The sequence below is a fragment of the Hippocampus bargibanti genome, linkage group LG18 (genome assembly GCF_051943395.1).
Source record: "Hippocampus bargibanti isolate YZ-2025 linkage group LG18, ASM5194339v1, whole genome shotgun sequence".
In the NCBI taxonomy this organism is placed as follows: domain Eukaryota; kingdom Metazoa; phylum Chordata; class Actinopteri; order Syngnathiformes; family Syngnathidae; genus Hippocampus; species Hippocampus bargibanti.
Window position 1 is genome coordinate 11,809,201 of NC_142751.1, and position 26,257 is coordinate 11,835,457.

Genomic DNA, 26,257 nt, shown 5'->3' on the forward strand with positions numbered 1-26,257 from the left:
CTTAAAATACGTAGAAGGCTAACCATTGTCTTTTGCCACATATCTTAAACCAACATTTTATACATTCTTGTGAAAAAATGTGTTCCACAATCCCAGTTTTTGAAAGTCTGTCTCAGTGGGCTCCTTTCAAATCAAGTTTAGACCAATGGCTCCTGTTGGCGCTACCTGGCCCTTTAAGAGGGGGCGGGGCTTCCACCGACAGGTGACCACTAGCTTGATTATTTAAAAAAAAAATAGTTCAGTCGTAATTCACTCACTTCGTCGCCATCATAACCACAAACGATAAGATACATTTGTTTTGTCTTCTTTTCCATATCAGGTCAAACTATGAGATTATTAAGATTATCTTTGAGATTCGATGCTTGCTTGGTTTTGTCTTTGTGGCGTTTTGTTTGGTGCCTCGGTTACCGTTAATTCATTCGACGTTGCAAACACCTGCTGAAGTGGCCTTTAAACAAGGTTGGGAAACGTTATAAAGTTAAGACTTTCAATCGTAAATGTGTTCATGCTTAGTCATGCTTTGTTGGGATGTTGCTAACTCATGATTTTTCGTAAATTTAAAAGATGATTTTGCGTTACGACAGGGTTAGCCATGCGGCGTTTTACTTTTGGGTTAGACTCCTGGGATTTGTAGTCCTGTCGTTCCTTTACCTTGTATGGGTTTTCGTTGTTTCTTTCAAGACTTTAAAAGACCGAATTCTGAACTGCCAATAAATAAATTATGAGTTGAGACAAAGTCAGCATTATTCAAATGTATGTTAATATGTTGGATTGAATTAGTTAATCAAGGGTATGGCGCATTTGGCTGAATTTCTCAACCTCAGCACCCCTGGGTCTGCACCCGGATTTGTGTGTGGGACTAATAATAGACGCCCAGAGTGATTAATAAAACACCGGTGGCCCCTGGAACAGGCAACGAGCCCAAATGACTCTTCCATGACAGGGATGCCTTGTCAAGTGAGAGTGTGCGTGGACAGGCGGCAATTTGAGGTCTACCGCATGCTTGAAGTGCATGTTGGAGTGTGTAATTGTGTGTATCTTTATGATGGTGATGCCAGAAAGAGCCAATTCGAATTTGTTTGCAGAAGTTTGTTTGCCTGCATTGGAGTCGACCTATGATGTGAGTCCCAAATAATGGCTGGTGTGATTGATTTTGATACAACTTTTTAATCCGACCATTTTGCTCAAGATAGCCTCATCTGGAATGATGAACAGATTCAGGCCCAATATTAGGCGAAAATTCATTTAAATGTCATCATTGTAAAAGATTAAGAAGCTTTGTTGAAAGTAACATTTCCTTTTAGCTGGAATTGTTTGCATTTTTTTTCTCATTGAGGATTTTGCCATCGAACCTCGCAGTCCACTCTGGTTCCCATTAGCAAGGAAGCACATATGTTACCTGCACCGGCCATCTGCTATTTAAAAGTCAACAGTAGACTGTTTTCTCCCCCCAGTTCTGGATTAGAAACAAAAGGAAGAAAGAAAAAAAAGAAGGGCAGCAATGACTTCAAGCTGCTGGAAGTTTGACAACATGTGAGAGAATAGATTGAAGAAAGAAAAGATGCATGGAGTCATGAACATTAGTCCAAAAGTGCGTCAAGATCTTAAAGGACAACCGACGGCTCCGGACAAGTTGTGTCCATAATTTGTAAAATCACTTCAAATGACTTCTACTGAGCGTATTTTCCAAAGATTCCATGGCATATAGCTATAATTTACCTTTTAAGACTCGCGCGGAATATGCAGGAAGTCTTGTTTTTGAGTTGGTGACGAGTCCGTACGTGACGTCACTAAAGGACCGCCCTTTACCGAAAAAAAAAAAGACGCATTGTAGTGTCCTTCCATCACGTCAATGTATTTTGCTGTAGGAAGTCTTGTTTTTGAGTCACTGAAGGAACGCCCCTGACCGAGAAAGCGATTAAAAAAATGATCTGAAAAAATGAGGACTACTACGTCAGCATTCTCTCGACAAATATCGCATCGACCCTGGAATACGCACCCGTGCGGTTTCACTTTGACGGCATTGTGACGAAAGTGATATCCAAAGCTAAAAGCTATTGATCCAACCAGACCAGGGTGTTCGTTTTCTTTTAGTGGCGATAGTGGAAGGTATAGATTTTGACATGAATCGGCGCTGAGGTGTGTTTGACCTCCAAATGCTAATTGACACTTTGCTGGACATAAATTGCGCTTTGTAAAATAAACCACATGACAACAAATGATGTTTTTTTTTTAAATGATCAAACGTGATGGCCTGCTGATTAAACAGGTGATTTATCAGCATTATCGGTCTGACTCATTTATTTTAAGCGTTTACAATGAACTCATTCACTACTAGACAAAATGCAAAAATGTGTCCACACCAGTGACAGGGTTTTTGTCATTTTCACTCGAATTTCAGGACCCAGAGAATATTGAGTATTAGGACTACATAAACATTTAATACAGTGTAAAAAAAACTTACACTCTCTTCTTTCTTCAGAATAAAAGAGTTAATTCAAAATTATATGGATTACATAAAGATTCAATGCAGCGTAAAAAAAAAATTAGACTGGAGCCAAGTGATGATTCATGGTGGACATAACACGTAACTGTGAAAAATGTCCAAAATGTCTGCCAATACGTTTGGAATGTGAGACCTGTTTTACAAACATCCAACTGGAGTTATTTTGAGTCAAGTTAAACCTGATCTGTTTTGTCTCCATTAATGTCTTTGAAATTCTCCATTGACTTTTTTTTCTAAAATATAAAAAGCGCCAAGCGACTTTTAAGAGCGATGTTAGCATGTTGAAACCCTCTTCGTTTTACTTTTTAAAAATGTTTTTTGTGTCCTTGTTTACATTCAGGTACATACCAAAAAGGGAAAGAAGCAATCGCCGCAACAAGAGGAAGAAAAGGAAGGATGTTCGATTGATAAAGTGTCTGGTGTCATCTGTGGGTAAGTCACAATTTAATAATGACAATAATACATTTCATTTATCAGCACCTTTCAAAACTCTCAAGGTCACTTGACATAACATAAATAAATACAGTGAGACCTCAACTTACGAACTTAATTGGTTCCCAGACAGAGTAAGGCGAAAAGTGTGTATCTCAAAAAAAAAATTCCCATAGGAAACCATTAAAATGGGAATAATCCGGTCCTGGGTTTCCATAAAATATACTTTTCAACTAAATAAGCCTTAAAACTACACACAACATACCTTATTCTATGTATAATAAATGTGCTATTGTATTCTAATGAAAGCAATACACTGCATTGTATCATAAAGTCACTTTATTTACATTTGTGATGGTCATTTATGGCTTGATGGAATGGCGTTGGAGGTCGAACGTCAAAGGGAATTGCTGTTTGGAAAGAGAGGTGCATTACATGAGGACTGTAATTAAAGAAATAAACTGTGCTGTAAAATAAAGTTGTATTTACCTTTTTGATGGTCGTTAATGGCTTGGTGGTGGGTGTGTATTATGAAAATAGTGCTTATTATAAGGTTTAATTTTCATAAATTTGACGTTTGTAAGACAAAGTTTTTTTAAGTTAAGGTGTTTGTAAGTTGAGGTCTCACTGTACTTAAAGAACAACCGACGTCTCCGGACATTCATAATTTGTAAAATGGCTTCAAATGACTTCGACTGAGCGTATTTTACAGAGATTCCACCGCATATAGCTATATTTTACGTTTTAAGACTCGCGCTGAAGATTCAGGAAGTCTTGTTTTTGAGTTGATCTTGGATTGGTCACCAGCCAATTACCGGGCCTATTTTTATAATACATGATGTATTATGTTATATTGTTAGCGGCGAGCTAGCATTCCGGCTTTGTTCCATGAGATCACAGTGGCGGCAGATGCCGGACAAACAGAGAGCAGCTGTTGACGCTCCGCCTTCTCCAGTTACAGACGCTGGTAGCGTTTGACGCCCGCCCCATCGCAGCATGGGCACAGGGGGAGGGCACGCCGCAGGCCCTTAATGGTGTTTGTACTCGCGCGCTGGGCACGCTTCTCCTTGGGGGAGGGGGGCACCGCCCGCCGCGCTCCTGGCACAAGAATAGAGGGACATGGGCCTAAGGTGTCAAACGAGAGTGGGGGTGGTGACAAGACATAACACGCAACTGGTCGCTCTCTCCCAGGACTCATGGCGCCGTTACAGTGGCAGATAAGATGACTGCAATATTCCTCTTCATTTCATAACTTTGCTGCTGTGTTACTTCCGGGTCGAGTGAACGCTGGCGCGAATGGCTGCCGCTGCTCACCCGCACAAAAAAAAAAAAATCCTGTGACTGTAAAGTGTCCTTGAGAGTTTTGAAACGCGCCTAGAAATTAAATGTATTATTTATTTATTTATTTATTTATTTATTTGCTTATTTGTTTGTTTGTTTATCTCTTTACATCTGTTTATCTTTATTTTATTTAGCTTTATATTTATGTTTTTTTGTATGTATTTTGTATGTAATTTTGTATGTATTTTTATATGCATTTTTGTATTTATGTATTTATTCATGTATCTATTCTTAATCTATGCATGTATTTATTTATTTACACACTTATGCACACGTTTCTTTATTTATTTGTTTATTTATTTGTTTATTTATTTATATAACATTTTATTTATTTATCTATTTATTTATTTATACATTTATGTATGCATTATTTATTTATTCATCTGTTTATGTATATATGTATGTATTTATTTGTTTATTTATCTTTGTATGTATACATGTATGTGTATTTATATATTTGTTTGTTCTTTTTATATATTTCTCTTATTTATTATTTGTATTTTTTATATATTTCTCTATTATGTTTTATTCAATTTTTTTATTAATTTATTTAGTTATGTATTTATGTATGTATTAATTTAGTTATTTTCTGTATTATTTTTAATACATCTTACCATTTCGCCCCTGCTCTGTCATGCCAAATTGGATGTAATTCCACTCTCAAACACTAGACGGTGACATTTAGTTTGACGCTGTGGTAGGAAAAAAAGTATGAAAACAGGATCTATCAAACTAGACTGCACAGGAAGAATATCAAATCCTATTGAGGTTTTTTTTTTTTTTTCACGGCAACAAAAAATGACGACGTACAGCGTTTTTGAATATGTATTTCCGGGCTGGATTATTTCTACTTATTGTGAAATTAGACATTTGTTAGTTTGTGTTGTGCATTTTATTTTGAAAGTATTTCAAAACCTAAAATGATTGAATGATGTATTAGAAATAATGAAATGAAAATGAAAAGCTTTCTGGACAGAATTTCTATCATGTTGGATGCTGTCGCTGAACTTCTTGAACAAGTAGTTCACGTTCACATCTATGGCTGATTTTGATTTTCAATTCATGTCATCTGACTTTTGTCAAGAGAAGTGAGCCACCAGCACTTGTCGGCCATGTGGCACAAACAATCCTCAGACCAATTAGGCCTCCGGTTGTATCATGTTATTTTAAAAGTGCTTCACAAGTGATATAGCGCTTATCGCTAAAAATGCTAAATAATATATCAGCTAATATTCCAAGTGTAGTAAATTATATGCCAAGAGATGTCTTGTAATAGCGCATCGAGCACAACGGTGCATTTATACGAGTGCTTCTTCAGGTTTTTGGAACTGATGAGCCCATTAAGACAACTTTGCCGTTTTAGAACTTTGGACGTAAGCGACGTCTCACTTCTTGGCCGAGCGCGCCCGCTTTCAGCTTTTCCGTCCTCCGACCACTCACGTTATCTTCCCGTTAAGTGAAGGAGTGGATGTATCAGAGATGGATAGCATTTCCAGCACTTAGCGACTAGTCAGCGACCGCCTAGCATGACACCGCATAGGGATACATTAGCTGAGGGTGTGCGTGTGTGCGTGTGTGTTAGAAGAGGATGCGCAGGATGAGGGAGTAACTTGACAATCTTGGCGGAGAATAGAGTGGCTTCCCAAGTGCGGAGGGCAATATGTTAAAGCACGTGCTACGCGCTACTTCCTGTGTTTTCATTGCAAGAGGCCAAAACAACAATGCCAATTGCCGTATATCGAATGCTGCCACATCTCCGCGTTCGTGTTGATGTCCAACGTTTGCATCACAATTTAAATTCCGGGTTTGAATTAGAGCTCTAAATTTATGTGGAATGTTTTATTGCTTGTGGTCTAGTCCGTTGATAGTTGTCTCGTCTGTATTCGTGTCACCGTGATTGGTTTGGGGCTTCTTATCTTGCTAAAAAAAAGTCTCACAGTGAATACATTTACATTTCACAGCAGCAAAGTGATTAAGAGTAAAAAAAAAACTAATTCACATGCTGTGCAAAAAAATTGTCCATACCAGTGCCAGGGTTGTTGTCATTGTCATTCGAATTCCAGGACCCAAAACATATTGACTTTTGGCATCCCCATAAATATTCAATGCAGCGGTAGAAACCTTAGATTCTCTTCTTTCATCAGAAATAACAAGTTAATTCCTAAATGATATGGGTCTGGAGTTATATGATCTTGAAATGAGGGCGCCTGTCCAAAATACAATGTAATACATACATATTAGTTCATATAGCGCTTTACAATGCGTTTCAATCTTGAAAATAAAAGCCCGATTTTACAGAGTACTTTCAATCTTGAAAAAAAGGCCGTGTGTGACTTTAGATGTCATTGAATTTAAATATCGAGGCGCAAGGGTATCTATTTGAGTTACTTCCGGGTTGAGTGAACGCTGGCGCGTGTGGCTGCCACTGCTCACCCGCAGAAAAAACATTCTGTGACTGTAAAGTGTCCTTGAAAGTTTTGAAAGGCGCTTATAATTGAAATGTATTATTATTACTGTATCTATTAGCTAGCTAGCTAGCTTTCTATCCATTTGAGTTACTTCCGGGTTGAGTGAATGCTGGCGTGTGTGGCTGCCACTGCTCACCCACAGAAAAAATTATCCTGTGACTGTGAAGTGACATTGAGAGTTTTGAAAGGCGCTTATAAATGAAATGTAATATTATTATTATTATTACTATAAAAACAGCTGAAGCTGGAACAAAGCACTATTATGGAAAAAAGGAAAAATTCTGCCCCCTTGTGGAAAAAAAAAACATTGCTAGAGGCCATGGCCAGCGCTTTATCGCCACCCATACAAGAAAAAAACCCAACACCCAAACAAATTCGGGAATGGCGCTTCATGTCATATTCTCAATTCCCGAATTATTCATTTACCATTTTTATGTATTTATTGTTTGTTTTATTACTGCAAGGAAGGTGATGGACAATGACTGACTGTGTGTGGGGGGGCACTGAATCCCTCTTCAGGTAGAGGTTGGGGGGTGCCTCAGCTCAAATACGAGCAGATGAGACGGGAGTATTTTTTCCCCCCTTCCAGAATAGTCTATGTGAGCGTTTAACCATCTGTTCCAAGATGGGTCGCCGATGGGTCATCTGTCAATCAGCTGAAATCGACTTGATTGGCACACACACTTGGACAACGTTTAGCTTGAGCTTCAGCAGGCTACCGCGACAGCTTGTTAGCTTTTTTGCTGTTGTGATGCTCATCGGAATCAAATGCGCATGCTCACACCCACATACGTATTTGCACTGTGACCACCGTTGTATTTTGTACAGCCACCCCCATTTCAAGCTCATATAACTCCAGACACATATCATTTAGAAATTAACTCTTTTTTTAAATAAAATAAGAGCGTCTAAGTTTTTTTTTTTACGCTGAATTCCATGTTTATGTAGTCCTAAAACTCAATATTCTGTGGGTCCTGGAATTTGAGTGACAGTGACAAAAACCCTGGCACTGGAGTGGACACATTTTTGTACATCGTCTGGCAGTGAATGAGTAAAAAAACGTCACAGCCACTTTATGACATCTGTAAGACCAGGAAGTAGCTCAGTTTAATTGACTTTGAGCGGCGCGGACAGCGCATCCCTACTATCATAGCAAACACTAAAGTTGCTATTTTATGACCCGGGTTATGAAATAAAAGCCAGGAATAGCTTTTAGATTTGTATTTATTTTTTTAATATTTGCTGACAGATCATCTGTCTCACTCTTCTATTGGTTCCCAAAGAAGATTTCAAAGCACCCAAAAAATGGCACGGTGCATTATTTCCCTGAGACAGCCCTCCATTGAAGTGTGTTTCACGGTGCATGCACTGCATTTTGACCACACCACCCCCCACGACACCCCCTTGTGTTCACACACACACACACACACACTCAACAGCAAATGGAAAAAACATGCACTTCTCCAAAAGGTCACAGTTTTGTTGCTGTGCTCCTACTTGGAAGTACTTTAAAGACCTGGACAGCTGTGGGATTGGCATGTTTTTGCGAGCTGCCGTGTGTTTCCGTGTGTCCACACAAAAAGAACACTCATTGAAAAGGAGACATGATTTAAATTTGAGCTGACATTTAAAAGAAAATGGTCTCAGGTGTCTTCATCAAGAATCTTTATACCATTCCGATGAAATACCCCAAAAGATAAATAATTATCAACGCTTTTTAAATAATTAGCAACGCTTTCCTCATTAAATCCCTTTTCGGCATCTCTGTTTAACGCTCATTAAGGGCGGTGTGATTATGGTAAATACACCACAATTTTACCCCCCTTAATGACGGCCCGTCTTCCTTCTCCCGATGCAAGCAGGAAGCGAATGCTCAGCTCGACTTGCTCAGCGTCATCTAATTGAATTTAATTGAGGGCGGGGAAGGAGGGCGTGTCATCTGGTCCTGTATCATATTATAGTTAATAAAAATGATCTTCCAATGATGAGGCAATGATATAAAATGTCAAAAATAGAATATTTTCTGACACATTCAATGGACATTGTGCTACAAAACCGAACTTATTAGGGAATGGCGATCTATATCAAATTTTCAATTCCTGAATAAATTCGGCGTACAGTCAGGTATCCCATAATCACTTTAGTATTTTATTTTATTTTGTATTTTTTTGGACTGTTTGCGCCGATGTGGGTGTGTACACAATTTAGTTTATTTCAATATGGCACATTTTAATAATAATAATAATAATAATAATAAAACATTTAATTTCTAAGCACCTTTCAAAACACAAGGTCACATTGCAGTCATAGGATATTTTTTTCTGTGGGTGAGCAGCGGCAGCCACATGCAGCAGCGCACAATCAACCCTGAATAACTCCAATAGACAGAAAGTTAACTAGCTAGCTAATAGATAACTAATAATTAGCTAGCTAAATTCTGATTATGATTCTGATAGCAAATATGTTGCTAGCTAGGTAGCCAGCTAGATAGCTCCTAGATAGCAAATAGATAGCCAGCTAGGTAGCTATATAGATCAGGTGCGCAACATGATGTCAACAGACCATCATTTTCTCATGATAGTAACTCTTTAAAAATTAAATGTACTTTTTTTTCTTATTTGAAAAAAAATAAAGAAATTATCAAATAATAATCATAATATTGACACGACTCGGTTGCTCTTTCACACTTGGTGGGTGAGAAAAGCATTTTCCTGCAATTGCTCATATTTTTGCTGTCTACAACCCCTCCTGTTTTACTAACTTTATGTATTCACGGGCCATACAATATTTATCCCCCAAAAATATTTCTTACCACGCACCACTTTTTTGTTTGTGGCAGGCATGTAGGTGTCAAGATTGTACATTGGCATGTGTTTTTTGGTGACACGTCGCCGTTTAATGATAGCAGGCAGGTGTGAGGGTCACGGCCAGTTTGCCATTCCACCCCCCCGTCGTCCACTCTGGTCTGACCGGTGGAGGATGTCTCTAATTAGCACCGCTAGCTTACGCTGCAGATGCGAAAATCACGATCCCCTTCGTTATCGCTTGTGCTTATTTTCCCCGATGGGAATAGTTTGACTAAAAATATTTAGTTCTGGTATTTCTAAAAGGGCCATATTTTTGTGTCAGAAGCTGCAATCAACACAGTGTATCGAACATATACATGATGAATATTTTCAGTCTATTAACGCCATCGTCACATGACTTGATTACGAGATTTACATGTTAGCATTTACAATACATTCACAGTTTACATTGCCCCCCCTAGCAGAGCATTTGGGAGGCAAACAGCTGCGTTGCCACGGTAATAAACTTCTCTGGGTGACATCACTTTTAACTCCGCTAATCTTCCCGATTTCACGCAAGCTCGGAACGTTGGTCGTCCGACACGCATTCCGACGTCATCATCTGTCCACTTTTGTTTGTCGGTAGGAGGGGGCGGCAGTTAGCCTGGATCGCTACACTGCAAAAATAAAATAAAATAGCTTGTACACCGTGAACATGATGAGAGGTCTTTATTTTGCTTTGAAAATGAAATACGAAGATTGTCACGGTGCGTTGGGGAGGCAATACGTTAAGGCGTAGCGCCAGCTTTCTGTTTCATGAGAAAATGTTGGTCTAAGAAATGGAGATGGAGGTTTGGGACTGTACAAAGGAGCCAAATTTCATGTCAACATTACACAAGAGTATGAATTTTCAAGAACAGGTTTGTAAACATTCGTGTTGAGGAACTAGCTAACCATTGAGCTAGCTAACCGTTGAACTAGATCACCAGTGAGCTAGATAAACTAGTAAGCTAATTAACCAGTGAACTAGCTAACTGGCGAGCTAGCTATCCAGCAAGCTAGCTATCCAGCTATCTAGCACACCAGTGAGATACATAAACTAGCAAGCTAATTAACCGGCGAGCTAGCTAACTGGTGAGCTAGCGATCCAGCGAGCTAGCTAACGGCCGAGCTGGCTAACCAGCGAGCTAAATAACCAACGCGCTACCTAACCAGTGAGCTAGCTAACTAATGAGCTAACTAACCAGCAACCTAGCTAACCAGAGAGCTAGCTAATCAGCGAGCTACATAGGCAGTGAGCTAGGTAGCCCCACAATTCTATCACGCTCCAATCCAGACTGTACATTTTTTTTATGTACAAACACCCCCACCCAATTCTTCTTATTATTAAAATATCAATAATAATAATAATAATAATAGTAATAATACATTTCATTTATAAGCACCTTTCAAAACTCTCAAGGACACTTTACAGTCACAGGATAAGTTTTTCTGTAGGTGAGCGGCGGCAACCACACGCGCCAGCGTTCACTCAACCTGGAAGTACGTAACTCAAATAAATAGAAAGCTCGCTCACTAGCTAATAGATAGCTAATAGATAGACAGCTAGCTAGGTAGCAATATAACTAATAGATAGCCAGCTAGATAGCTAATGAACCAGCCAGATAGCAAATAGATAGCCAGCTAGTTATCTAGCTAGCTAGATAGCCATAAATAAAATACATTTCTGCATCTTAGACTCCGCAACAAGAGTGTCAAACTCATTTTTTTGCCATGGGCCTCATTGTGGTTTCTTTAGAGCACAGGTGTCAAAGTCAAGGCCCGCGGGCCAAATCCGACCCGCCACATTTTTTTCGGACCGCGAAAGCAAATCAAACTTGTTAAATTCCATGATGATTGCTAAAATCTGAGCCAAAATTTCATATTTTTGGATGTCAACCACAATAAAAGTCATTATTCTTGACTTGAGATTTGAAAACGAGTTATTCATTAATTTGCTGTGTGCTCTATATGTAATATTTGTAATATTCATAACGGCCCTCGAGAGGAAACCATAACTACAATGTGGCCCGCGGCAAAAAATGACTTTGACACCCCTGCTTTAGAGGGTGGATTCTTCGGGGAGGTGGGCAGAAATGTCTAATTCATACAAAAAGTATCATTCAAAAAGTGTCCTGCTCTAATGAACACAACAGGAGGGCAAAGGAAGTTTTCATTGGCAGTCTGCCCCACTTCCAAGCGCCATCTTATGTCTGACCGTCCCCCCACCTTAAGCCCACCGCTGGGTATGTGCTGTAGAAAACCATGTGAGGTTCACTGACCCATTCTCTTCATGCCCCCCGGACCCCCTCCCCTTACCTCATGTTGCGAGCTTGCACAAGCACAAATGGAGCGTCGGGGATGGGGTGACATCTACGCAGCTCCAGGGGCCAATGGAGGTGCGGGTCCTCACACTCGGAGTGGAAGCAGGAGGCACAGGGCTGAGGCCCATTTGGCTCCAGCTGCTTTGAAAATGGCTGACAATTCAACTCTGTTGACTTTTTTTCCGACTCTTTTGTAATAGAATTTGGGGGAATTTGTGTGTTCTTCTCTGACTATTTTCTTTCTTTTAGGATGGTCACTAGAGTACGACACTTTAAGTATTTCAGGAGCAACCGACGCCTCCGGAAAAGTTGTATCCATAATTTGTAAAATCACTTCAAATGACTTCTACTGAGCGTATTTTACAAAGATTCCATGGCATATCGCTATATTTTACGTTTAAGACTCGCGCTGAATATTCATTCAGGAAGTCTTGTTTTCGAGTTGATGACAATCCCCGCGTGACGTCACGTTTGGAACGCCCCTGACCGAGAAAGCGACACACAGTGCATTATGGGTGATTTGTTTGGTCTGAAAACTTCGTGTTAAACTGTGTTGATGGCGAAATTAGAGGGAAAACACATAACGCGATGGTGAAATATTGTGTGTTGCACCAAGACTACTATTTGATACTAGTTAACACAAATTCCCAGCAGACAAATCAGTCCATTCCCAACGGAGCTTGGGCGCCATCTTGTGCATTATCTGGGTGCTACATTGTTGTCATTGACGGCTCGAATTGATATGGGAGGACTCCTTTAATTGATTGCAAACATGTATGCTTTCCTCTTCAGAACTATTTGAATCATATTCATAACTGGATGAGTAACAAGAAAGCATCATCTCCGAATCTGAAGCCATTGTTTTGATTCTAGAGCAAGGCAAGACTTCCTGATGTGACATCATGAACAAGGGGGCGGGACCTTCTAAAACTGGCCATTTCCGAGGTCATTTTGAAGTAGTTTTGGGACACTTTAAGTCATTTTTATTGGTGTTTTGCATTTGACTAAAAATATTAACCTGCATGTTTTGGGTATTTTAGATGCTATAAAACGTTTTCCTGATGTCAGTTAGGAAACAAAAAAAGCTAGCTACCTAGCTGGCTATTGCACCAGAGTATAAGGCGCACCCCCAACGAGTGGGGTATTTTCAAACTTTTTTCATATATAAGGCACAACGGACTATAAGGCGTATCTTCAATTAATGAAAAAAAGTATTCAAAATATAATATAGTAATATATCAACTAGCTATGCGTCTTCAGTGGACCTCATTCAACATGTCTTGAAAATCTATTAGCTGGCTATCTTGTTATCTAGCTGGCTATCTAGCTATTTAGCGAACTACTGTATCTATTAGCTATATAGCTAGCTAGGTATTGGCTATCTATTCCCTAGCTATTATCTGTGTATTCGCTAGCTAGTAGCTATCTATTTGCTAGCTATTAGCTATCTATTCACTTCCGAATAGCTACAAATTCGGTAGCTATTAGCTATCTATTTGCTAGCTATCTATTCTCCAGCTATTAGCTATCTATTTGCTAGCTATTATCTATCTATAAGATAGCTATTAGCTATCTATTCGCCAGCTGGCTCGCTTTCTATCTATTTGAGTTACTTCCGGATTGAGTGAACGCTGGCGTGAGTGGTTGCCGCTGCTCACCCATAGGAAAAAACTTATCCCGTGGCTGTAAAGTGACCTTGAGAGTTTTGAAAGGCGCTTGTAAATGAAATATATTATTATTATGATTATTATTATGACATTGTGCAACACAAGGGAAAAACATTACAGAAACATATCACGATGCAATCTTTTTGCCATCGATTAATTGACCGATGATACCATCGAATTGATTTGTAAATATAGATCGGCTTCCATTGAGTCCATATCGCTGCTATTTAAATGCTCCCGTTGCCTCCATGTTGACAGTGCGTTGTGCGGTCCATGTGCGCTCAGCTGTTGCCTCCCAGAGAGAAGTAACACCCCCGCTTCATCACCCACGCCCACCCCCATTTTGCCTTTCTCTCCCAGGCTGTCAGTGTCGGAGCGGCGCAGAAGGCGGAGGAACGGGAAGGGCTGTGGCAGACGTGTTTGGCTTGGACGACTTCTTGATTGCTGCGGGAGGATTTGAAAAGCGGCGGTGGCGGCGGCAGCGGTGGCGCAATGCTGGTCTGGCACGCTCTGCTCCTGATGACGCTGCTCAGCCCAGGATTGCAAGGTGTGTGCATTTTTTTTCCATGGCTTTTGCACAGTTGTTGTGTGTTTTCTTGCTTTGTGGAAATTCAACTTTCAAATCATTTTATAATAATAATAATAATAATAAAAATAATAATAATACATTTTATTTCGAAGCCACTTTCAAGACTCTCAAGGACCTTTTACAGTCACAGGATAATTCGAACCACTATATTCTTGTCTACTATGTCTACCAGCTCTTAAAATCACATAAAAAAATTAAAATAAGATGATTTATTACCACTGTTCATTAGCATTTCGACCAAAAAGAAAAATATTAAGTTTGACAGTCTGGGGACAAAAAAAGACTGACAGTAATTTATAGCTAAAAAAGTTATTATTTTGAACCATTGTTTATGTTAAACCCTCAGAATTCCAGCATCTCAATAGTAAATATGTTTCCAAAACATTTGTTTTTTCATTCATAATCCTTATTGGAAGTATATTCTCATTTTTTAAAAGCAAATATTAAAGACACACCCCCACAAGGGTTATCTCATTTGTATTTGTATTTAGCCACTAAAGTTATGTAAACAAATGTAAGGATGCGCTAACTCTGCTAAAGGGTAGCTAACATCAGAAACTTGCATTTGCAATATACTTTTTTTTTGTAGTTATGATGATCATTTTCTCATTGTACTATGAAAAATATGTCAAAAAATACTATAATGCAACAAATTTTATTTTTTATATTCTTATAAACATTTTTAAAGGGTGTGCACGTTTTGTAAATCCCATTCATGTTAAGGACAGAGATCATAATAATAATAATAATAATAATAATAATAATACATTTCATTTATAAGCGCCTTTCAAAACTCTCAAGGACACTTTACAGTCACAGGATAAGTCTTTCTGTGGGCGAGCAGCGGCAGCCACACGCGCCAGCGTTCACTCAACCCCAAAGTAACTCAAATAGATAGATAGAAAGCTAGCTAGCAAACCAATAAATAGCTAATAGCTAGCCAGCTAGATAGCTAGCCAGCCAGCCAGATAGCTATTACAGAAAAGACAAAGAGAATTGACTTAGCACAATATTTCTTACTCATGTCTCCATAAAGCTCTGGTCAGACCTCTCGGAATGTTTTTCCCTTCCACGAGAGGGCAACATTTGCCTTTTGTACAACCGCCCCCATTTCAAGCTCAGATAACTCCAGACCCATATAACTTGGGAATTATTTTTTTTTACTGATGAAAGAAGAGAGTCGAAGGTTTCTTACGCTGCATTGAATGTTCACATAGTCCTAAAATTCAATAATCTGTGGGTCCTGCAATTTGAGTGACAATGACAAAAACCCTGGCAATGGATTGGATACATTTTTGCACATCGTCTACCAGCGAATGAGTGAAAAAAACACACCCATCATCTCTGGCGTACTATCATGTTGATATATCAAAGTTCACAACCTCCAAAATACTGGCCTCTGATTGGTCCATCGCTGTTCATTCGAGTATCATTATGCTACGACGTTGAGAAGCCTTTTAAGTCCCGCCGCAAACTCCTGTTTTGAATTGTTTGAAGATGGGCAGCCAGTTGTCTTTTTACGATGAATGCCAACAGTGTCCTGCTGGCCTGTAAGGTTGTGACAGACGGGAGGGTCCTTGACCCCCTCGCCCCCTATTCCTCTTCACCCCCCCATTCCCCCCTCCAGTCTTCCAAGTGGGGCACCTCGGCATTTGTTCTCTTTCTAGTCAGGGAAAAAGTGATTGACAGCCGACAAGATGTGTATTCAAAACACTTGAGCGGCACATTAGACACGACTGGCGCGTTCCCGTGGGAAGCGAGGAGCAAGTAGGACCTTACCTGTCGCTGCCATTTTGAAGTGCATTTTAATTTTTTTATGTTTTCAATGTTTGTGGTCATTATGCGGGGCAGTTTTGTGTATTTTTTTTTTAATTCATTCACTGGAATGCTTCCTCTCCGTAACCCCCGCACCCTACACTCCCCTTCCATCAGTGCACAGAGCATCATAACCATCACTTCTATGCAGCACTTTCTTCCAGCGATGGTACTTTTTTTTAACTCTATAAAGTGCTCTATAAATACCGTTGAGTGCACCTTATAATCCATCGGACATTATGACTACCGTATTTTCCGGTGTATAAGGCGCAACCCCCCAGGAATGGTGCATTTTCAAACTTTTTCCATACATAAGGTGCACCTTCACGAATAAAAAATGTCTTCCAAATAGATATACCTCAGCTTACGAACTTAATTGGTTCCCAGAAAATGTATGTAAGGCAAAAGGTTCGTCTGCCGAATATTTATTTCCCATAAGAAACCATTAAAAATGAAAATAATCCGTTCCCAGGTCCGCATAAAACATAATTTTCTACTAAATAAGCCTTAAAACTACACAAAATATACATTATTTTATGTATAATAAATGTGATATTGTATTGTAATTAAAGAAATAAACTTCACTGTACAATAACATAGTTTTATTTACCTTTGTAATGGTCATTGATGTAGTTGCCTCTTGATAATATCCGAGTGAAGTTGTCGTGCTTTCTCGGCGATAATACCCTCACTCACTGTCCCCTGCTAGCTGCTTGTCATTAATCCAAATCAACAAAAGTTTTTCAACCTCTTCTATTGCCTGAGACCGTTGCTTAGACAACACAGAAACGCACCTTAGCCACACGTAGCAATGGTCGACTTAGCATACTGTTACTGGGACGCTAAGTCACACAAACGCACGTCTAGTTTGTGTTTTTCGATGATGTCCTTCTTCTGCTCGACTGTAATTTTCTTTACTATCTTCTTAGGCTTAATACTAGCCTGTGGTGGGGTCTTTTTCGGTCCCATAATAGAAAAAGTTCTCCACACGATAACAAACCACGTCTGCACTCAGAGAGGGGGTGTGGAAAACTAGTCTGCCAGCCACCGTAGCGCTGTTTCGACCATGTGTTTTGGTGTTCATCCGCTGAAAACTAGTTCGTATGACAAGATTATATTCTTGCAAATTTAATGTTCGTAAAGTGAAAGGTTTGTTAGCTAAAGCGTTCGTAAGGCGATGTATCACTGTATAATACATAAATATATAAACATTTCAAAATATAAGGCATATCAACATGATAGGGCGCTACAGTCGAGGGGAAATGGAGTTGGCAGCTGCTGACAGTCGTCGCAAGACCTGTTGTGGTTCAATATTACTTCAAATATACGGCACACCTGCGTATAAGGCGCAGGGTGATCTTTTGAAGAAAATAAAGGCTTTTGGGTGCACCTTATACACCAAGAAAATACGGTACTGTACTATGCTTTGCCAATAGCGCGACACTATTACTTATAAAAAGCCGAGTTTCATGATTGAACATTTTCATACCGATTGAGTTACAGTGATGCGGCAAAACGAACACCGGCCTTTGATTCTTCCCTCATCCTCTGTGCCGTACCCCTCCGCCTATTTCGTGATCTGATATGTTGAAGGTCTCTCAAACGAGTAAAACATGTGGGAGATTTGCCATAAATTTGAGCGGCGCAGTTTTTTTTTTGTTACACCAGCCACCTGTTTCTGACGGATGGCTGCTGAGATTCACACATACTTGGACTCCTCCAGACCTTGACCGTACAGTGATACCTTGGTTTACGAACTTTTCGGTTTACGTACGTTAAATTTATGAAAATTTTACCTTGGCATACGAACTTGTTTCGTACACGGAGCTGCCTCAATGAGTGATGTGTCGTTCGCAAACGAGCCCGTTCTTCTAACAACAAAATGACAGCCGACTGTTTTTGTCCTCTATTCCCCGCCCCCAGTCTTTGGTTAAAGCCACGTGATTGGTCAAGAACGCAGCAGTGCGGGGAGGTGGTTTAAACATTAAAGAGACAGGCAGACAACAGTGACAGAGTTTCAACTTTGATAGAGTTTAAAGGCAGAGTGTAGACTGCAAGGTTAAAATATCCCATCAATCAGGCTCCACAAACGACCCGCACAAGCATCTGTACACTTGATGCAAAAATCTATCAACCCAGCGAAACAGAACACAATTGATGAGGAACTAGATACAATTATCGTAGTGAAATCACCTACAAGGGATCATTCCTCAAGATGGTGAAAGAAGAAGGTTACGTTCCTCATCAAGTGTTTAATGCTGATGAAACCGGCCGGCCACTGCATTCCATCAAGCCCTCAACAACCACCACAAAGGTAAATAAAATGACTTTATTATATAGTATAGTTTATTTCTTTAATTATAATACCATAGCACATTTATTATACATAAAATAAGGTATATTTTGTGTAGTTTTAAGGATTTAAAAAAAATAGAAAGTAGAACATTATGTTTAATGGTGAACTGGGAACGGATTCTTCTCATTTTAATGGTTTCCCATAGGAAATTAATTTTTGGGATACACACTTTTCACCTTACAAACTCTGTCTGGGAACCAATTAAGTTCGTACGCCAAGGTATCACTGGACTACTTTTGAATGAACGTACAACTACTTGAGACGACCTTACTTGTGTTTTGACATTGGGGGAGTTGGTGCAGTATTCTTTGGGTCATGACGGATTGCCACCCTAAAAAAATAGCCTTGAGTTTATTCTAATTAGCTGTCCATGTGGTGGTCTCACATTAATGTTTGTCCAAAACCAGCATCTCAGTTTGTAGCCTGCTCTGTGTTTGTGCGTTGTCTTTTGTGGATATAGCACCTCTCTCCAAAAATGGCACCCACGCGCCACTTTTGTCAGCCAGCCGGCCAACGCAAATTTGACAAGAGTCGGTCCGAGAATGATCGTCAGGCAGGCAATTCCGGAATCATCTTGTCAACCGATGACCGACACATTGTGTGCCTTCTTCATTCTCAAGGCTGTACGGTCACGGCCGATAAACCCGGAGCAGGTTGCCGGAACAGTCGAAACAGATGACTCGGACGGGGGTGGGGGTGGAAAATGAATTGGAATGCGCTCTTCCGACATGTACATCCAATCTTTGAAGCCCGTTGAGGGGTTAAGCGGCGTGAGTCTGAGGCCATGTTGCTCCCTGTCCCTTGAAGAGGTCGGAGTGCACCCCCGAGACGCATAGACGATGTCTCCTTTGAGCGGGAGATTTATGAGGGCCACCTGGAGGAATTTATCTCCCTCGTCATCCTCTGCGCTTCTGAGGATGTGATTGAGTGGTCGTCAGGGTGGGAAATTGGCACTCGGGGAAAGGAGCATGATGGTTTTTCAAAACCGTCAAAACTCCATCAATCAGTCATGCTTTATGGACAACAAAATGCGCATGTGTGTGTGCGTGCGGTACGATTCTTGTTGTCATTTTATGTGTGACTCAACTTGTGGCAGTTTCTTCAAAATTGTATCTCTCTACATTGATTGGTTCGACTTGGCTCAAAATCAGAACCGGGAAAAGACACTCCCCAACGTAACCAACAAGAGACGTTCCGAAAGGTCATTCGTAAGGTAAATTCATTCACAAGTTGCTTCAGTGCTATATTTTGTATGGAATGTATGTTTAAAGGACAACCGACGTCTCCGGACAAGTTGTGTCCATAATTTGTAAAATGGCTTCAAATAACTTCTACTGAGTGTATTTTACAAAGATTCCACCGCATATCGCTATATTTTACGTTTTAAGACTCGCGCTGAATATTCAAGAAGTCTTGTTTTTGAGTTGGTGACGAGTCCGTATGTGACGTCATGAAAGGACCCCCCCCCTGACCGACAAAAAGACACATTGTAGCAGTCCTTCATCACGTCAATGTATTTTGCTGTACTGTTTCTCTGAAAACCTTGATGTTGCACCCAAAAGCCGCCAGAAGAGGGCGTCCAAGCTCCATGGAAGGAATTTATCAGCCAGTGGAAATGGGCTGATCGCGAGAGCTGGTCGCCATTTTTGCGGGCGACATTCCGCCCCGCCCGTTTGCCTCAAAATGACACGGAAAAAGCATTCTTTAATCGATTGCAAACTTGTATGCTTTCCTCTTCAGAACTATTTGAATCATATTCATAGCTGGATGTGTAACAAGAAAGCACATTCTCTGAATCTGAAGCCATTGTTTTAATTCTCCAGCAATGCAAGACGTCTTGCTGTGACGTCACGAACTGGGGGCGGGACTTTCTGAATATGCCCAATTCGCAGCTCAATTTTTTGCAGATTTTGGACACTTTAAGTCATTTTTATTGGTGTTTTGCATTTGAATAAAAATATCATACTGCATGTTTTGGGTATTTTAGATGCTATAAAACGTTTTTCTGGTGTCAGTTAGGAAACAAAAAGTGACGTCGCTTGTCCTTTAAGGCTTATATAAGTATGTTTACGGTTTATACAAGTAGCTAGCTTGCGGATTAGATAGCTAGCTTGCTTGCTGGCTAGCTTGCGGGCTGGCTAGTTTATGGGCTAGCTAGCTTGTATAAGTAACCTGTGTTGGTTTGTACTGAAAAATGTATTCAAATTCATGTAATAAAACATATGCTTCATAAAGATATTTACATGTACAACTGGAGCTAATACTACATATGTTACTACAAAAATGTTTCTATGTACCGTTGTTCATAACTTGAATGTTCGTAAGTAGGAAAGCGTCTGTATTCATAATCATGGAGGGGGGGGGGGGTCAGAATTACTGACTTACCCCCCCAGTCAGAATTAGAAAGCCTTTAATAGTCCCACAATGGGGAAATTTGCATTTAATGCAAAAAGTCATTCTTCGGGAAAGTTCATTTCAATGACGCCACCACCTGTTAGTAAAATTAGTAAAGCATAGGACATACGTTAAAAAAAAGTCATTGATTGTTTCCGGTGGGCTGTGTCTAAAGTCTCGGTGCTTTGAGCTTTTCATCATTGATGTGTAGAACGCTGTATTGTCGACCAATGTCGATAACGGACTGTACACCCAGTGTGTGTATGTGAAGGAGCACCCTGTGGAATGTGTGGGGGATGTAGATCAGATTTCGGGGTGACCTTGAATGCCGCCGTCACTGACATCACAAGTCTGTTTGTTGGCTGCGCATAACACCATACTGTCTGAAGACTGGCACACCTTTTTTTCTCCCTTTTTTTAAAAAAAATGGGTTGAATTAATTGACATTTCAATATTTTCATGTTTTGGTTGGATTTGACATCCATTCCAAATGTTTAATTTTTGAAGCATGAATTTCAAATTACAGTCTCGGCACTCAACCAAATTGGTTTTACGACCGTTTTTTATGCCTCAGCGCACCTGAATGCACCACTCGACTCCTTTCCACTTCCTCAACGTCACCTCCTTGTGTCGTCACTTCCTGGTCTAAACGTTTCATTGTGAAGACTCATCATCCACTGTGACCAGGTGCTTTGTATCGTTCAAACGTGATAAAAGCAGACATTTATTACATTGATGATAATAATGGCAAATGTTTCGGTTGTTCAACCAAATCGGGCTTAGAAAAGGTTTACAGAACGGATGATGTTCAAAAACAAAGGTTTCACTAGCGGGCTGGCTAGCTTGAGGACTTGCTAGCTTGCTGGCTAGTTTGCGGGCTGGCTAGCTTGCGGGCCGTCTGGCTAAATCGTATGATTGCATTTCACATTTTAAAAACAGTTGCGATTCCCAGTAGTAGATTTTCTTTACCAAATAGGTTTCAAACAAATGTCCAGAGTGCAAACGAACTATCGCGTTTGCTACCCAAATGTTGACTGATCAGATAACACGTGCCTTGAAAAGTGTCATCCCATGTAATGTACACTTGCCTGTTAGTTCCCGGATTCTGATCTTGTCAGCACGTTTTGTAGAAACTGTGACACAAGTACATTTTTTTGGTGAGTGCGGTGTGAACAAGGGTAAATTCTGCCACGATTGCAGGCTGGTTTAAGCTTACTGCCTTGCCTCAAGAGCCCCAGACAGGATCACAAGAGGGGAGTATCATTGACCTGATAAGATTTTGCTTTGCATGTGATACCCCTTTCCCACCTCCAGAAAATATGATTTCATCTTTCCGTGAATGAACTGCCCCTTATACGCGTTGATTAAAAAAAAAACTAAAAATAAACAAACCAACAAATGCTGACTCAAGAAGTTGAAGTGTATCTAACAAGGTTTGATGACCCCATCAAGCATTCCACTTTTATTCCTGCATGGGGCATCCCTTTTGCAGACTTGCACATGCTGATAGAAAAAAAAAAACACGCCAAGGTCGCCCACGGGAGATCAGAAGGAGTGTGCAAAACTCCCATGAACGTAGATTATCTGAGGAGAACACAGTGCAATTTCAAAAGGACAACAAAGGTGACTCGCATCACATGGTGTCCTTTTTTTTGTTATCTGACCTACTTCGTTTTTAATGCCGTTGGCGTTTCATTGGATGGTACAAAGTCAATCAACATATATAATTAAAAACTCTGTTTACGGAATGATGTTTATTTAGAGAGTTCCTGTCCGTCTGAGTTACCTCAGATGGACCTTCAGTACTGCGGTAATTAGTTTTCAATTTTACAAAGCGGTAGCATTCTGGCCACTAGAGGGTGCCCAAATACCACAATAATATACTGTAATACTATAAACAATTTAACGGGTAGATTTTCTTTTAAAAACAAAAAACAGTTGAGTCTTAAAAGTCCGATTTGTTTTATTTAATTTTTTTAAGCAAGAAAAAAAAATACATTTACTTTTTAAATTGTTACTATTATGAGAAAATGCATAATATGATGTCCCATTGAGACAATGTGTATGTGCTGTCTATTAGCTAGCTAATCTCGATATCTAGCTGGCTATCTAGCTAGCTATCTTGCTGGCTACCTTGCTAAATATCTATTTGCAAACAAGCTATCTAGCGAGTTACCTAACTAGCTATCTATTTTCTATCTATATGCTATCAGCTAGCTAGCTATTAGTTATCTATTAGCCAGCTAGCTAACCTTCTATTTGAGTTATTACGATAAACGGTGCTCACCCACAGAAAACTTATCCTGTGACTGTAAAGCGACCTTGAGAGTTTTGAAAGGGGCTTATACATGAAATGTATTCTTATTATTATGATTACCATGGAGACACTCATCAAACCCGCAGCGTTTCATCCCGGTTCTTGCCGCGATCCCTTGCCCTTCCTCATTTCTATCTGTTGACTTTGAAATTGCATCTCTTGATGTTTACAGGCAACTTATTGGACAGCTTGCTGCTGAGGAGTGGCTGGAAGGAAGAGTCGCAACGCAAGGCCGATGGGAGCAGCAGCAACAGCAGCAGTCATGCAGCCATCGTTACGGCCCAAAACATGTTGCGGTGTCACTGCACCCACCATTGCCCCGAAGATTCCTCGAACAACAGTTGCACGTATGCTACAACATATTGATTTTGCACAAATTATAAATGCTTACAAATCTCATCTGGATATGGATGTGCGGGATTGGTTGGTATATTTTTTCAATCGGAAGAAATATGTATTTTTTTTGTGTAGGATTCTAAGGAAAAAAATGTATTCCTTTTTCCAATCGGAATGAATACATATTTTTTTTTGAATGAATTACATGAATTTATTCATTGTTTTCAATCAGAAGAAATACGTATTTTTTTGTGTAGGATTCTAAGGAAAAAAAGATTCCTTTTTTATATAGGAATGACTGAATTATTTTTTTTAATGAATTAAAATGGATGTATTCATTTTTTCAATCGGAAGGAATGGATCATTTTTTTGCGCAGAATTCTGAGGGAAAAAAAATGAAGAAATAAATTCATTTTTTAAAATTTGCTTGACTAAAACTTGAAGTTCAAGAGAAAAAAATGAATGTATTGTTTTTTTTTTAAATAGGAAGGAATACATTATTTTCCTCAGAATTCCAAAAAAAGAAGTTTTGGTATTTTTTCTTTACATTTGCTTTACCAAAACTTCTTGTCATCATTGGTTATTTTGTGTAGAATTCTGAAAAAAATAATTTATTCCTTTTTTTTAATCGGGCTTTAACATGTGAAAAAAAATGCGGCAAAAGTCAAGCATTCTGAATACGTTTTCTGACTGACTTTATGCACTAAAGGATGACTTAAAAATGACTCACCCTCGCGATACATCAAAAGTGTCGGATTCTTCTCACTTTCTGTTTGATGATGATGAAGGTAAATGTCATTGGTCAGGACGGACGGTTTCTGCTTTACCATGGTGGAGGAAGAAGATGAAGGTGGTGTGGCCATCTTCACGTCAGGCTGTCTGGGACTAGCTGGGTCGGAGTTCCAGTGCAGAGTGAGTCGCCTCCTCATGTGTTCATACGAGGGGTGAGGTGGTCACCAAAACTGATGTGAATGGCAAAATGGCGTACCTGCACAGTCAAATTTTATGTTGTTGGGACTACAGTGATACCTCGGTTTACGCACCCCTTGGCATACGAACTTTTCGGTTTACGAACGTTAAGTATGAACATTTTACCTTGGCATACAAACTATTTTTCGGGATACACGCGGAGCTGCCACAATGAGTAATGTGTCGTTCGCGAACTAGCCCGTTCTCCTAACAAGAAAATGGCAGCCGACTTGTTTTGGTCCTCTATTCCCTGCCCCCAGTCGTCGAGTAAAGCCACGTGATTGGTCAAGAACGCAGCAGTGAAGGGAGTTGATTTAAATACTAAAGAGACAGGCTGACGACACATAGAGAGAGTGACAAAATGGATAGAAAACAGTGACATTTGGACTCGTTTCAACTTTGATAGTTCAATGGCAGAGTATAGACTGCACGGTTAAAATTCCCATCAATCAGGCTCCACAAATAACCCCCGCAAGGCATCTGTACACTTGATGCAAAAAGCTATCAACCCAGCTAAACAACACAATTGATGAGGAACAAGGTAAAATTATTGCAGAGAAAGCACCTGCAAGGGATCATTCCTCAAGATGTTGAAAGAAGGTTATGTTCCTCAAGACTTTATTATACAGTATTTATTTATTCATAATTCTATAGCACATTTATTACACATAATATAATGTATATTTTGTGTAGTTTTAAGGCTTAAAAAGTAGCAAATTATGTTTTATGGGGACCTGGGAATTGATTATTCTCATTTTAATGGTTTCCTATGGGAAATTATTTTTTGGGATACACACTTTTCGCCTTACACACTCTGTCTGGGAACCAATTAAGTTCCTAAGCCAAGGTATCACTATATTTTTATGTTATTTGTAAATGTTTTTTTTCCGCGTGTGTTATTATCAACTAGGACGCGCTGAACCCTCGCTTCAGGAGAGTTCTGGAGTGCTGCACGGATCAGGACTATTGCAACCGCAACCTTCACCCAACTCTTCCTCCCTTGCGGACCTCAGGTGAGAATACAACAAGGTTGTCTTGCTGCCAAGGTGGCAAAGTCAACACTGACTGTCCTCCGGGGGACCGCTTCAGTTTCCCGACCCGAGACGGATGCGAGATGTCTGTCAGTCCATCTGTTTGGCGCTCGCAATCACGAGCACAATGACACACAATGGCGCAGTTTTCCCGCGATCGCACGTGTGTGTCACTTTTATCCTCCATCAAGCACTTTGATGACAAGCAGATTGAAAAGCAAAGGTGTTGTTTGTCCTTCTTTGCGTCTATTGATAGAAACTTGACCAACTCTTTTATAAATACAGTAAAGTCTCGTTATATCGATATCGGATATATCGATAGTCCCGGTTATATCGATATTTTTGGGGCTCCCTTGAATATCGATATAACGAGACTTTACTGTATATCAATTTTTTTAGATTATGTGGACAGCAGTTCTCATTACTTGGCTCTGCTCATTTCCACTACGGTGTGCAGCGTTTTTGTGGTCATCGTCTTCATCATCTGCTGCATCAGGTAAATATATTTTTTTTCCTCATTTGCACAAACACATTTCTCTATTTTTTTTAATTAATTAATTTATTTATTTAACTTGTTTTTTTTTTTTTTTGTGTTTATTAGTCTGATTTTTTTCTCATGTTTATTTATTTTTGTATATATTTATTTATTTTACTTGTGTTTATTAGTTTTTGGTTTTGTATCTTATGTTTATGTATTTATTTATTCCTTTATTTATTGTACTTGTTTTTTTTGTGTTTATTAGTCTTTGCTTTTTTCTTGTTTATTTATTTATTTTATTTGTGTTTTTTTTTTTTTTGTTTACTAATCTGCTTTTTTGTTATGTTGATTTATTTTTGTATTTATTTATTTAGTTTATTAGTTTTTGGTTTTCTTTCTTATGTTTATT

General features: G+C 39.6%; 1 protein-coding gene across 3 annotated transcripts in view; it reads left to right on the forward strand.

Annotated features, from left to right (window-relative positions):
* Positions 1-26,257, forward strand: part of bmpr1bb (bone morphogenetic protein receptor type 1Bb) — a 32,677-nt gene that overhangs the window by 1,236 nt on the left and 5,184 nt on the right. The window contains exons 1-7 of one of the 3 annotated variants that reach the window (XM_089020928.1): positions 241-459; positions 2,847-2,938; positions 13,924-14,110; positions 23,207-23,381; positions 24,177-24,282; positions 25,250-25,352; positions 25,770-25,866. In XM_089020928.1, the coding sequence (XP_088877054.1) occupies positions 14,056-14,110; positions 23,207-23,381; positions 24,177-24,282; positions 25,250-25,352; positions 25,770-25,866 (536 nt within the window). In that variant the 5' untranslated portion in view covers positions 241-459; positions 2,847-2,938; positions 13,924-14,055. Of the gene's footprint in view, positions 1-240; positions 460-2,846; positions 2,939-13,923; positions 14,111-21,361; positions 21,405-23,206; positions 23,382-24,176; positions 24,283-25,249; positions 25,353-25,769; positions 25,867-26,257 lie in introns of those variants that run through there. The other 2 variants (XM_089020927.1, XM_089020929.1) reach the window with 2 other exon arrangements.